We start from the raw sequence: 15206 nt of genomic DNA on the forward strand, positions 1-15206 counted from the left end.
ATATGTCGCACAATTTGCATTTCTGCTGTTTGCATTTGTCAGATTGTTATTTGCTGATTGACATGGTGTGCGAGTGCGTGAGTGTGAGGGATTTTGATTGTGTGCTGTGTTGAACGATCTCCCAGGGGACGTTCCTTCCGCCCACAGAAATGGCCGCCTCGCATGTCAATCTCCATTCAAAGGAGTGTGGAAATGTGCCTGTTAAACGAGTGTTACGCCAAAGATATGGATAAATAATAGAACCAACCCACACGAGAATCATTACAAAGAAACATATGAATATAGTCGTATTTCTCGTATTTATTTATGACCATTTTCAATAATTCTAAAGAGAAAAGGACACCGGAATGGAAAATTTGCCATCAAAGCCTGCTCTAATTGCCGCAAAAATGTAATATAATTTGATCAGCAATAAATTTACTGTACATCCCATTAGGATGCACATTTGTTGGTCAATTTACAATTTACTGTCAAAATATGCCGCAGCAGCAAAAGTGGCCGCCAGGTCATGTCGGTTTGGGCCACTTGACCGCATTAGGGCCTTTCGGGCAGCAAGCCGACCAAAAACTCATTTCATGCAGAAATATCTATGCATGCTTTAACTGAGATGCAGACCTAAGCAGGCTGCCCAGGAAGCATGCTTCCGGCTACTGCACGGGACACAGGAAGAGTGTGAACAGCAAACAGCCCCATGGCCATGGCTGGCGCTTTTTTCCCCTCCAGTGGGCAAGGAAAAAGTTCACTCGAAGTTCAAATATTTGCCTGCCACACAGCCAACGACTGCCCCGCCCAGACACTGTCCGCCAAAGCTCTGGGATATTAAGTAGAAAAGGCAACAGGATACTGCAACAGAAATCAAATAAAAACTAGAAAAGAGAGCTGCAAAAAAGCGTATAAAGCGCAAAGAGCTTAAAGAGTCAGGCGAGAGAAATTTTCCATCAATTATCAGCGGGGCAAATGCAATTGAAAACGGCTACAAAGGCGAGCTTAAGGATATATCAAGATTTTATTATGCTTTGACCTCCCGCTACCCACTCGAAAATCGTAAATTTACAGCTGACAGCACTCCAAGCCAAGGGAACGATTGCTGGCAGGCTTATGGCAGGACCATGCCCTGTCCGGGCCGGCTGAAATGGCTAAGTGCACGGCTATAACAGACAGCCGGGGGGTGTAGCCCTCTGATGGACTATCCAGCGGCTGTCCGGCTCGATTCTGTTTTCGTATTGCAAATAAACAAACAGAAATACAGACAGATGGACAGACAGACTGACAAACAGTAGCTTGACACATTGCAACAGAAGGGGCAAGGAAGGGCACGGACCGATGGACAGCTTGTCATCGTGTAGTCTGTTCATATTTTACCATTGCACGGCCTGACAATCAAACCCTTTTCAGTGGAGTCACTGAGCCAATCTAATCTCGAATAGTTGGATGGTTAAAACCTGCAAATGCTGTTGATGCCTCCTCCGGGATGATGATAGACAAACTCTTCTGCTTTAAAAGTGCAAACAAGGACAGCTTCTTCTAGAATTTTATTTTAGCTTTTATAAATATGCAACTCTATAAAACAAAATTATACATGTACATCTTTTCCCTTTGGGACGTTCCGAGTGGCAACTCATCTAAATAATTTACAACCCGGAGGAGGAATAGACCAAGAAAATGTGTACGCTTTAAAGTCCAGACAATACTCATAAATATCGATGGAAGTATGTGTTCATATAGGGCTACGGGTGGCGGCGGTGCCTTTTTTGTAAGTTGCATTAACATGGAATTTAATTGCATTGCCCGGCGAAGCGTATTAAGATGGCTACTGTCACTGCCACTGTCAGTGGCACTGCCATTGCACTTCAATTAAATCAACACATTGATTTAATTAAATTTCAACCATTTTACGAGCCGAGTTTCCCAGTAACCGCTCCCCTTTTTCGGGCTCGACTCGGGCGTCGTAGTTCAATTAAAAATGCCATCGATATGCGCATCGCCAACAACTGCATAATAAATGCGGTGTGGCGAGGACCTCCTCCGCCCTCCTCCTCCTTCGGACAGCAGTCAATACATTTCGATGCTGTCGAGGAGAGGCCAAAAGCTGTATGATGGAAATGAGTTTAAATATTTTAAAAATGCCTCAGGGACTTATACATTACAGAAAATTGTTGAAATATTTATTAAATGACTAAGAAATAATTTGGAAACGTAAGAAACGGTCAATATCGATAATAAATCGATCCTTGGATTACGGTCGTGGTAAAAGTATGAAAGAACTGGATTAATCCCATGTTTGGATTTGCGAGTATTACATTGTTCTCCGCCCGTACCGGATAATCAAAATTATACAAAATTCCGTGTAAGAAGTTTGTCGTGATTAGAACATTCCTGATGTGCTCCAAATGGCTCCATTAGCGGCATTCGCACACGGGCAATGGCGCGTTAAATACTCGTCAAGTGTTTTAATTACAAAAAGCGCGACAAACAGCAAACAACAAGCCAAGAAACGACAATCCCAGGCGGCACAGCACATGCAATCTTAAGCCGCTTAATTTATTTACACGGGCAGAGAATAGTCCTACAGGCCTACAGGCCCAGAGCCCGGAGCCGTCTTAGTAGGACAGCCTTGTCCTAGCTAAATTTGGCTTAAATGCTTAGAGCAATATGTTGACATGGAAGATAGAGGGCCAGGGCTGGAGCCGAAGCCGAAGACGAGCCGTGGGCCTCCGCCCCTTTGGTTCGTGTCAACAATTTATTTTTGTAATTTATGCTTGAATAATTAGGGCCCTACCGGCTCAGCCTGTCGCATTTCGCACGGAACTTAGCCGAAAGGAAGGTGGTTTTTAATTGTGTAAATCCAATTTGTCCCGACTCGGAGGACAATTATGCAGAGAAACGGTTTCCACATGATCAGATGCGCTCCACTCAGCTGTGTTTAATTTCAGATTTCGGATTCCCGTTAAACCCTTTAACCCAACATATACGAAAATTCCCAACGACAAAGTCTATAAGGGCTTTAACATTTGTTCTTTCGTGTGTTCCGCATTCAATGGTTTTCAGTAGAGTCTTCTTTTAAATTCATTTCTTACTTTCCTGCTGGTCATATTTTATTCAAAAGAATTTGTGCATGGAATTTTCTTCAATTTTCGGAAACTACTTTTTCCTGTTCTGTTCGTTCTTTATTTGTTTTCCACGTGCTTGTGGAAAGTTTTATATTTAGACGAGAGAAAGTTTTTGTGTGCCACATAATGACTGTTGACAATCACCGATAAGGAGGGACGGACCAGGGGGTCAGGTCGGTAGCCGCCCCCTTGTTGGACCTTACAATATTTTTGGGGCCGCCCAAAGTGCGATGAGTTTGCCATTTTATTGTATTAACAGCAACAGGCTGTTCAAACAGCGTACACTCGAAGAAATCGTTCAGGGGATATGACGAAGTTTGACACGGAACACCCGTCACACTTCTCGCAGTGCAGGGGCATGTTTTATTAGCAGGAATAGCGGGACGGCACAGCCCAGCCGACCAAATGAATTACCTTTCTCCAGCCCACACCGACAACAGGCAAATGCTTGTTTTGCTTGCAAGTATACACGTTTTGTATACGCCCCCACCCAGCCACAGCCACAGCCACGGCCACGGCCACGGCGAGAACTTTCATTATCCGAGTGTGTTTCGGTGCAGGGGACTAGAAGAGAAGGTAGTGTTTGCTTGCCGACTGCCAGGACGGCACAGGGACGGGACAGGGACGGGACAGGGACGGGACAGGGACGGGCGAAATTCATTCATTCATTGCCTCCTGGCTGGCGCAAATTGATTGTTTACATAATTCCATCATCGATTTTGTCGCTCGGAAAGTTTTTAATCAAGACAAGTGGAGGGGCAGCGCGGGGCAGTTCATTGATCATCATCATCATCATCCATCCCCATGTAAATTGGCAGAAATTAATAACAATTATAATTTACAAGCAAAGAGCATTTTGTGGCCTGTCAGCAGCCAGCAGCTGGGCTACGGATCCCGACCGAGTTCTCCCTTCGGTCACAGCTGGTACAACGCCAGCCAAAGTGTAAATTTTACCCCCTTTTTGAGTAGTTAATTACACAGTTTTTGGCCTGAAGCTGCAGCCTGCGGGTACATTTTGAGATATGTACGACAACTGAGGGACAGAGGCTGTGACTTCTAGTTGGAAATTTGCTGTAGTCCTGTAGTGATAGAGGCTTCACTACAGCACCTGTTCAAGACTTATAATATATGTAGATTCCACTGCTCTACTTTTGCTTCCCTGCTGGAGCATGTTCAGCGATCAATATTGTATTTGCTCACCTGGCGACCTTTCGGCATGCCAAATGTTGTACGAAAAATTACCTGTGGAAAACTTTTTCAATTTATCCACACGTCTAGGCGGTGTGAAGTACTGTAAAATGTCACCACAGTGCTAAAGTTTCCCTGAAAACCGAAACTTCTTCGAGCGTTGATTAAAGAACAATGGCATCTATCAATTTAACTATTCAAACTGTTTCATTCGACTCTTGTTGCAGTCTTGAACGAATTCCGCTTAACGAATCCCAACTAAATGTGTGCTAAGTGGCGGAATTCCTTGAAATCCAAACTACTTAATGCCAAAAGTGCTCTACATTTTTCAGTATTTATCTGTTCATTGCTCTCTCACGTTGCGACGGGGCTCTTACCGGTCTAATGGTAACTGACAGCCAGATAATTGAGTACAAAAGAAAGATAAATAAATAAGAGCGGGCGAGAGCATGTGAAAGCTTTTAAGTGACAATTAGTGGTCCGCACAGCGCCGATATGACGCGAATTGACGTGCAGAAAACTTTTACATTAAACACTGCGGCCGAGCCGAGCGGAGCCGATTCCAAATTAATATTAATCGTGTTCCATTGTATACCGCTACCTGCTTCTACATCCAGACAAAAGAAAGCCCGGCCCGTGCGAGAGGACTGACTAAAATAATTGAATTTATTACGGACGGACACACGGACACGCGGACGGAGGTTCCCATGGTCTAACCTGGGGGAAAACCAGATTTGCCGTTGATTGAATCGGCTGCCGTTCGTAGGAGGCACTTTGATATCCTGTACTCCTGCAGATGTTTTCTTATGCATTCCAGAAAATTCAAATTTTCGCAATTTAAATAAGGAAAGGCAGCGCATGTTTCTGCCGTTGCCCTCGCATTCAAATTGCGATCCTCTAGCTACACAGTTGTACTGTACTGGAAGCTGGTCATAAATTTGTGTTCAATATTTAATGAGCTGAATGTTTGCCGCTGCTGAAGCGCGTGTGGGGCCAGTGGGGCTGTAATGTGTGCTCGGCTGGTCCTAAATTGTTTATGGGGCGTATGAGTAATGTCGCCGAACGCACTTGCCTGCTGATGTGTGGCAAATGCAGTGCCAGCGACCAAATCAGCCATAAAATCCACATCCACGCCTGTCAGGGCCATGCCGCTCTGGCTTTTGTCCAAATTTTACCCAGCTCTGGGCCACATTCTCCCCCCTCCAACATTTCCCTCCCAACTACGTTCCTGGCCACATTAGCCAACTCATTTGCGTTGCATGTCGAGAGCATCAAGTCGCTCAACTGGAGTGCAGCAGAGAAGACTGGCAGCCTGGCAGCCAGGCAGCCTGGAAGCCAGGCAGCCACACATTTTTGCCGCTTAAGTGTTTTCCCAGCGTCGAGTGGAGCCCCATCTTGACACGTTTAATTTGTGTAAGTACACGTACTTTCCATCGCCTACTTTGCAGTCGGGGCCAGGTCGGTCTCGTCTCTCTGGCGGAACGTTGAGAGAGTCGAGGAGTCGCGGAGTCGCGCTACCTCGCATCCTCTTTATTGGCTCGAACAGAGGAAATCAATGAAAAATACTGCATAACTTCATTTGGCCCCAAGGGAATGACATTCAAGTGGCAAGTGGCACGTAGTGCGATGCAGAAAGGAGGGGAGGACACACACACAAAGCGATGTCTCCATTTAAAGTCATTTTGCGTTTGCCCAACGAGTATTTTGTGCGAGTGCTCCCTGTGCTCCACGCTGCTCCCCCATCCTCGTCGGCGAGCCCTTATCCGCTCACTCTCAGTGACACATTTTTACCGTTGCCAGGCGATGCACTGCATTCTTAAGCGCATCCTCTGCCCCGCCCGCCCCTTCGGTTGGGGATAGCTCTCCACGGTCTGCCTCTTGTTTGCTAATCGCCGAGCACATGCAGCACTGTTTCCTGTCAGTGCGGGATTCCGCTTCATTCTTTTTCGTTTCTGTTTCGTTGCGTTAGATATTCCATGAGAGTCTCGAATCGCATCCCGGGTGCTCCTTCGCGTTTCGGTTCGTTCCGATTGGATTTGGCAAACGCATGCAAAGTGTGCGGTCTGTAAGTATCCAGCTGGAGAGTGCACAGATTATGTATTAGGGTTAGGACACCACGCTCTAGTCGCACATCTCCTGCGGATGCAGCAATCAGCAGCCCCAGCATGTCCATGGCAATGGCTGGGGGGAAGTTGAGCTAAAGATTAGTCAACGGTTTGTTATAGTTTATATATTGCACTTACCAAGCATCAAGCGTTTACTACGAGCCTGGAATATCCACAACACTGGAATTTCTGTATTAAATTCTCCCTTAAAATCATTCTCCCCGTAAATAATTTAATTTAATTTAGATTTCCTCGGAAATGCTTAGGCAACTCCCCAAGCGCTCGCTCATTCATCATGTAAAATTGTTGCGTATACGTCGCGTTGCCCCTTTCTTGAGGCCAGTGTCGAAACATTATGCTCAAGGGTCCATTACGGGGCCATTAGAAACTTTGTGAACAGCAGCATCCGCCTCAGCCCAAGTAGCAGCCCCAATACAATCGATTTCCCCGTCCCTGCTCGTGTATGGGTGTTGGCTTCATATTAATTAAAGTTTGTTAATGCATTTACATGGGCAAAAGTTATAACGAAATTGAAAACTTTTCTCGCAATTGAAAGTTATTTAAACATTCATAAGCTAGCCATTTGCCATACCCTGGCCGGGGACCAGACACACTCCTCGGTGCGGTGCAAACTCGCATAAAAGTAACCAAACTAAACCAAACTGCAGCTAAATGGCCCGTTCGTGGAACGTTCGGCACTTAGCCAGTGCCAGTGTCAGTGCCAGTGTCAGTGCCAGTGCCAATTATGACATAGAAAGTGTGCAGAGAAAGGGAAAGTAATTGGGTGAAACCTTGAATGGCATCCACCCATCCAGCAATCAATAGGGTCCTTTTGGGGTCTCGGCCTGTCAGTTAATGCGCACAATTAAGTACCAAAAAACCCCGCAAAGGAGTGCGGCGTGAAATGCCACCGAGCACAGAAGTGGCAGAAGCAGCAGTTGGCCAAGTTAACACCCCCGCCCCCCTGCACTACGCTTTGTTGCAGTGGATGTGGCGGTGCTTTAATTACATGAGCCGCTCCTCAGCTCAGGCACAGTCCGGTCACGGGTCCTGCTCCTTTGTGTATTCTGCAGGGGCATGGGCACGGACACGGACCCAAGCAACGTGCCAACAATTAAACTAAGTGGGGGCCATTTTCCTTTCACGTTTCTGTTGCCATTTCTTTTGCCGCGAAGTGCTCAGAACTGCCCGTAAGTCCCGCCAAACATAAATTTCCTCTGACAAATGCCCTCGGCTCAGCATAGTTTTTATTTTAGTGAGATTTTTCATAATTGCCCCCGGTGCAGGGCATCTTCATTTGATTTCTGTACTTCCAAAGGAAGAGAGACCTTTGAAATCTTTGTTCTTCTCAATCCTTTCCTTGGCATTTGTTAAGAGTGCCCCTGCCTGACCTTTCCCTGACCTGTCAATGTACTACACAGTTTCATTGATTCATTGGCAAAGAGTAGTCTTGGCTTGCTTTCGTTCGTGTGATTAATGGCTTTTGTTTACTGGGCTAAATATATTTCGTTATTTATGGGCTTAGCCAGAGGATTTTCTTTGCCTGATGAATGCAAATTTTGGGGAAAGTTCAGTTCTAGCTAATGGAACATATGTTGCTCCAAAGAGGAGTCCACTTGAAGCTCCAATTATTATTGATGGAATTAGTATATTTAACTTACTTTGATCTGTGTCTCAAGTCTGAAACTTTTGGCACTCACTTCATCCAATTAGCCATGCTTCATCAGAATTTCCTCTTCACTTATTTATAAGCCACGTTCAAAAGAAAGAAAGCCGCAATCAGAGCACGAATGGAAGGTCTGACAGTCGGACAGACAGATAGACACTCGGTGGCGTATGTCTAATTTGAGAGAATAACATTGTGTAATTTTTGAATCCTCTTGGAAAATGACCAATTTGTGGCTGTATGTGTTTGTGGTGTGAAAATGCCAGGACAGCATTTGGCACTGCAGAACAGAGCAGAACATATACAGATTTAAAGAAAAAACAGCAACTAACATGTGCTGTGACTTCCGTACAAGAGCAAAACAATGGGAAATCGAAAAATAAATTGAAACGAAATGATTTCTCTGTGGCCTGGACTCTGCCTGGCTCCCGGGTCCCGGCTCCCTTGAGGACTCGTCTCCCGCCTCCGTTGCGGCGTCTCTGTTTGGCATTTTGATCTTTAAAAATTGCTTTGAACTTTTGGCATAAAAAATCGTAGCTTGCTATCTTTTCGGAGGGCAATAAGCCCCAAGATAAACCTATACGCCCAGGGCGTGTGGGGAAAGTCCCTCGGCGGGATAGAAAATGGGTTGGGTTGGGTTGGATTGCGTTTTTCCGAGCTGTGTTTTTGCTGGGTGGGACTGTTGTCCCAGCCGAAAAGTTGCCCGTATACGGAGAGTGTAAACTGTCAAGGCACCAGCTGTTTCGGTTGTGTGTGTGTGTGTTGGCCATAAATTCAATTTTGAAAGTGGGACAATGAAAGGATGGGGAAAAAGCTCAAGTTGCGTGTGGGGCTGTGCGGAGACTGCAGGTCCCGTATTGTCACTTGCAACTGCAGCTGCAACTGCCACTGCTTGTCGCCTGCGAAACTAATAATCAACGAAATTTCGTTACCTTCCCGCACGACCCTTTCCGCAGCCCATCGACAACGGTGGGGCATACGAGCGAATTTCTGTGTAGCTATTTATTGATTTTATTGTGATTTTACGGTGTGGGCCCATCTAAATTTAGCCTAAATTTAGAGCTGCTGGATTCCAGGTCATTTGGCCGTGGTTTAGTCGGCCGCCTCTGGCCAAACGGAATTATTAAACAATATTAAAATATATATTCCGTATCTGACACTTTGGCAGCCTCCAGCTGGGCGCCGTTTAAACGCTTGGGGATCAAATTGTTTAATTTAATTAAACACTTTCTGTGGCATTCTGTGTAATCAAATTATGCTGGCTGCAGTGGCCAGTGGCAAGTGGCAAGTGGCAAGAACTAAATGGCACAAAGATAGCAAAAATTCTGCCAGGCACGTTTTATTTGAACTTGAGAAATATCTGAGGCTGCTGGGGGCTGGGCAAGCCTTCTGTGCTCTCAACGGGTGTCCCAGACCGCAGCAGCGCTCTCCTATCTTTCATTTTATTATTGCAAAATATCTTGGCCATAATTTCATTTGGCAGGCAAATGCTCTGTCTCTCCCAGGGGAAGCAGCCGGGGCACACTTGAGTCGATGCGGAGTGGCAAAACCCGTGGTCCCCTAGTCCCTTAGTTTTCCCCAGCCATCAATTTCTCTTTTCCAGCAGGACAACGACTACGACCAGCAACAGCAGCAGCGCAACGAGAAAACAAACAATAAATATCAACAGGAGTCCAATAAAACAGCTTTATATTCAACTAAACTAAACAGAAACTGACCAACTAACTTTAATAACCAGATAAATGTGAAACATACAAGCTACTCAACTGAGCGGACCAAACCCGAACCCGAACCCGAACCCGAAATCGAACCCAAACCCGAACCGAAACAGTTACCCATATCTAATTGTAAGAACGTATTGTTAGCCTACTTTGTAAGTGTACATATGACCAGAATGGAACGCAACTTGGTAAAAGCTTTAAATTAGTCAACTAGGACCACGGGAAACGGCAAATGCTGAGGACTTTCTGGGACCCTTGCCGTCAATTTTTGTAAAGTGTAAAGTGTAACTGAACGTGTAACCGTAGACTGTGCCGTAGACATACTTATTCGAACTATACCTAAACCTATACCCTACCTACCCTCCCTATAAATAATCGCCAGCAAGCAGCATTTAGATAACTTTGCAGAGGCAAACACTTAAAGAAAACTTCAGGTAAACCAAGACAAACCGTAACAAAACTCAACAAAACTCAAACCGCAACACGAGCAATCATTTCTGGGAGCTTTGTACACAGATGTCTATTCCAATGCATTTATGTGGTCGTGCCCCCATGCCTGTGTGTCCTTGTGTGCGTGTGCGTGTGCCCGTTCCTAGCCTAGTACTGCTACCTCCCCTTGCTCTCGCCTGCTGGACTCTGCACGATGAGCAGCAGCAGCGATACCAACAATAAGAGCAGCACCACCACCAGCACCAGCCGTAGCCACCGCTTAAGCGGCATCCGTAACAGCAAGTTAGCTAATTGGTTTCCACAAGTAAGTTTTATTTGATTTATTCTTTTTCCTGCATCCTACAGCCTACATCCTGCATACCCCCAACGCCAATCCTCCATTTACAGTTATCACTATTATTTGCCACACAAGTTTCACACTGCGAAAGGGGGAGGGGGGGCCTCGGCCAGAAGAGCTGAACAGCTGAAGAGTCGGTCCCAAATCCCTCTCAATGGCAAATCGAATTAAAATGCCAATCCTTTGGCAACACGTACACCGTCACGAACAAACAGAACCCAGACACAGGCACATATTGTTGCTAGGAATCCATTGTTGTCGCAGTAGGCTGATACCCCGTAATCATAAGGGAACGTAGGTCGGCTCAAAAGAGGGTCAAATAATCAGACTGTCACTACGACGGGCACTGCCCTACACTGGGTATCATTTAGGGCGACCCAATGCTACTGCACTTGCCATGATATTGCAGCATAAACCGTACCCAATCCAATCATCCTCATCATCATTCTACACACACACACACACACACACACAGCTCTTGCCCCGTCCCTGGTCCTGCGGCTTTGAATTTAGAGACATTGTTGATTCTCCCATTATATATTTATATAAAGAGATTTGTATTTGCTGAAGCTGTGCATGTGTTTTGCTTTTGGTTTCTGCTCTATGCTTACCACAACATGAGAACCCTCACAGAACCCATGCTCATAATAGAATATAACAGAGAAGAAGGGCTTTATTGGTGCGAACTTTGACGACATATGGAGCATGTTCTGCTGTGGAGTAAACAGCTCAACGCTTCAGCGTCATGTAGTCGCCCTGCAGCCAGCAGATTGCGTACAGCAGCGTCTTGGCCAAGAGGGTCAGAGTCAGCTTTCGGTCGAAGGCAAAGACATTGAGAAATTCAACCCGCCTGGGATGCAGCGCCAACTCCAGCGTGACATACGTCCTGGGGTAGCTTCTTACCATGCGATCCATTCGATTTGTCTCCAGCAGAATCCGCAACGAGTCCTCTCGCAGCTGGGTAATATCTGTGCTAAGTATAGCTGAGTATGACAAAGAACCGCAGGGATAGGCTCAAGTCCAGGGATTTGGGGGTGGCAGGGGTGGAAGGTGATCTGGAACCAGCTGTTGCAGGACAGCACACAGACAACGCAGAACGCGTACTCACGATTCACCTGCTGCCGATCCGCAGCATCTTCGAAAAGAGAAGCAGCCACCTCCTCATCTGTTCCGCCCTGTTCCTCTGCCTTGTATCGGGCTTTCAGCGGGGTGCCACTCGGCTGTCCCTTGAAGTACTGCCTCTCCAGATGAAGCAGGTCCTTAAAGACCTTTCTGACGCCGTGTCTGCCCTGCCAGCATGTGATGGCGATGCAGGCGGTACGCTATGGTCAGGGTAGAGACACAAACCCGGGGATTGTAGTGCAAAGACTGTGGTGGATTAGACAGTAGGCCCGGCGCATCCTCGAGTCCACCAAGCTTTGCTTAGCCAACTATAATAGCACACCTTGCTGAGGTGCTCCAGAAGCTCCATTGCGAGCATTTTTATACACTCTCGAGCAGGAGCAATTAGCTTTTAATTAATGGCCAAACTATTAATAATTGAGGCGAAGTCATCAATTTCCGCTGAAAAATTGTGGCACACTTTGCGGATCATCATCCAGTACCTATGTACGTACCTCCTCTCTCAAGTAACCCAATATTATGTACTTTATGTACATCAAAGCCAGGGAAATCCTATTGAATTTCGAGCCTGAGGTCGATACAAAAATGTTTTGGCAGGGCTGAATATATCGGCCAAAGAATACCCTTTAATCGAATGGAAAATGATTTGAGGTGAAAAATGCAAGTAAAGTGGATGGCCAGAAAACTCAATTTGCACTGCTACTAATAGCTCTCTATTCTGGTCGTAATACCAATCCAATAGTTGAGATTATTTGCTGGTTATGTAGATCCTTTCAATCGCATATCTAGTTTTCCTGGAGCTGCGTACAAACATCTGCTCGAAACCAATGTATCCCTGCACTCCACGGATACCATGTACAATACAAAGATGTCAAAAGGCAGCGAATGGAATGAATTTCAATACTGATAAATCAAATAACGTCACTGGCAAAGCCCTTTGTGTGGCAAACTATAATAAAAGTATGGATACAAAGGTCCTCAGGGTCCACTCTGGAGCCCCCCTGCTCCCGCCGTCCGTGGTCGGTTCGTGAGGCAATCAATACTGCTTTTTAATGAAGAAATAAAAGTGGAATGTCCACTTGTGTTGTTCGGGCAGTGTCGTAAAAATTGTCTACATTTTTATTGCGTATCTGGCGGCGGGGAATATTGAGGCCCCTCAGCACTCCAGCCAGGGCCGGCCAAGGGACCGTGAAAAGATTGTATCCTGTCTGCCGTCCGTCTGTCCGTCCCACTCACATGGCTAATGGTCTCAGGACAAGGAGAGCCTGAGCAGCACGCACCAGCGCCTAAACGCGTGCTGAGCTGGAAAATATTCCCTTTTGTGGTTCGAATGCGGCCATACCGTAGCACCACCACCACCACCACCACCACCACCTCCAATGCTCGCCAGCGACAAGTGTTTATTTTGGCATTTGGCCCCCAACTTTTTTGTTCGACCATCTGCCTAGTCAGCATTTGGCAGCGCACTCAACCCGATAGAGGAACCTCAACAGAAACCCCGAACCCGTGACTGAAGAGGCCATTGTTGGCCCTAATGATTATTGCTTTCCTTTCGTTATTTTGCTTCCTGCATCGGCCATTGTTCGCTGTCGGGAAATTCCCCACATTGTTTGGCTGCTCTCCGAAGTTTTTTCAATGGGCGTACAAAAATAATTTGCGGCAAATCTGAGGCTGGTAGGATAAGGATTTTATGCTTCTTAAATGATTTGCTAATTTTGGTAAGCAACTCACGGACTTATGGGCTCTTCCTGAAATGGCCCCGAAAATAGTCTTAATTAGGAGCAAACTACACGCTCAAAATGATCCCAAGAGAACTTATCCGATTGCGACAGGTGGAAGAGCTGATATAATATTATTGGACGACCTAACAGTGGCATACATGTATGGACATTTACATAGAATTCTGATTCCTTTCGGAAAAGCTTTCCTTAGTTATGGCACTGTGTGTAATGTGTATGGTTTTCTCGTTCTTCTAGGTCTTCTAGTTCTTGGTCCGGTATAATTCGGATCAGGTGTCATTGGCGGTAACTGTTCTGTTTCTCGTATCGTAAACACCGTTGGTTCCGTTGGATCCGTTTGTTTCGTGGATTCTGTTGATTCCGTTTGCATATCAATGCAGTTGGTCTGGCATTCTTGCCTCGTCTGGTAGCCCTGAACACACGTGAGGCCTTGTCTGCACTTCCACTTTCTGACGGTCCACACCCAAATCGGTGGGTGGCACACGGCCCGCCTGTACTGACTTATCACCGTCGGAAGGTAGCAAAGTTCTTCAACGCTCAGCTTTCTCTGCGACGATCTTTTCGATTGCACAATCATTATCGCAGCCAGTAGGAGGGACAGCCGCAGCATGTTTCGCATTGCGCCGGCGACTGACGGACGGAGAGCCAGTTCTTATTCATTCCCATGGTACTTGCCGCACAGTGCAACGAATTCGTTTTTTCCGCTCAACAATCCCTTGCCACAGATGATTTGAGAATTCCTTCATGCGGAATATGGCCGAGCGGACCTGCATGAGGGTTCTCTTTATGTGCTCTAAATTTGAATATAATGGCACTCCAGCTGGGATTTGGGCCCAGACTGGACCATCATTACCACTAATGGCAGGTGAATTGTAACCAAAATGGTATCGTATCTTGCCAGGCACTTTCCTGAATACTCACATTTCTCCCTGTCTGCTTCGCTATTTGTTTTTCTTTCTTTGTCACTGTCTGCAATTTGTTTGAGTTATATAATTCTGGGCCTTAACAAATTAGTAGATTAGCCATGCAATTGTGTTTAAAAGCGTCCCAAGAGGGACCTCCGACCTCCATCGGAGCTGGTTTTCCAGCGAAAAACACATAAAATGATGAAAGTGGTGCAACTGGGATTTTAAATAAGTTGGAAAAACTTGCAAAATTTCTGAGCATTAAATTAGGTGTTTTCTGTGATTGGACATGGTATTTTGAAACTATTGGATGGTATTTTAGTAGGGATATCAGGAATCACTCGTGGCGAATGTTCGTAACGAATATGGAATTGTAATCTTCCATGCATCCCATAACAATTGGAAACACCGAAACTGTCTAAAAAGCTGGACCAATGATGATGCATGGTTTCTTATCTCTTTATACCCGATACTCAAAATGGATATGTGTAAAGCCCAGAAGGAAGCGTTTCGGACCCCATAAAGAATATATATTCTTGATCAGCATCAATAGCCGAGTCGAATGAGCCTTGTCTGTCTGTAGCAAGAAACAATAAATCAATTTGCAGTGGCTACGCTCTCTCTTACACACTCTTCTCAGGACAAGAGGAGCCCTACCGATTGACTATCGGATATACGACAACGTTCCCCCTCGTTTAATTTCTGCCCACCGTAATTGTCTTACCCCGACACTTGTACACTCTCCTCAATCCCTCCTCTGTGATGGCATTTATAATTAAGTTTCGGGTGCGCAATCATTTAGAGTGTTTTAGAGTGTTTGGCGGAATGTTGGAGCAGACGACGGGACAACGTCTCCAGACCAA

General features: G+C 45.9%; 1 protein-coding gene and 1 long non-coding RNA gene across 9 annotated transcripts in view; one reads left to right on the forward strand and one right to left on the reverse strand.

Annotated features, from left to right (window-relative positions):
- Positions 1–15206, forward strand: part of SLO2 (slowpoke 2) — a 92244-nt gene that overhangs the window by 40727 nt on the left and 36311 nt on the right. The window contains exon 1 of one of the 8 annotated variants that reach the window (XM_033378691.1): positions 9846–10544. The exons of 5 other annotated variants lie outside the window; for them this stretch is intronic. In XM_033378691.1, coding sequence (XP_033234582.1) covers positions 10434–10544 — 111 coding nt within the window. In that variant the 5' untranslated portion in view covers positions 9846–10433. Of the gene's footprint in view, positions 1–9845; positions 10545–15206 lie in introns of those variants that run through there. 2 more of the 8 variants (XM_033378694.1, XM_033378697.1) reach the window with 2 other exon arrangements.
- On the reverse strand, positions 5851–8769 carry LOC117183734 (uncharacterized). The gene is made up of 2 exons (XR_004468886.1): positions 6542–8769; positions 5851–6479 (listed from the first exon to the last, which is right to left on the reverse strand). It is a non-coding gene; the product is annotated as an uncharacterized lncRNA (long non-coding RNA).

The sequence above is a fragment of the Drosophila pseudoobscura genome, chromosome 3, assembly GCF_009870125.1.
Source record: "Drosophila pseudoobscura strain MV-25-SWS-2005 chromosome 3, UCI_Dpse_MV25, whole genome shotgun sequence".
In the NCBI taxonomy this organism is placed as follows: Eukaryota; Metazoa; Arthropoda; class Insecta; order Diptera; family Drosophilidae; genus Drosophila; species Drosophila pseudoobscura.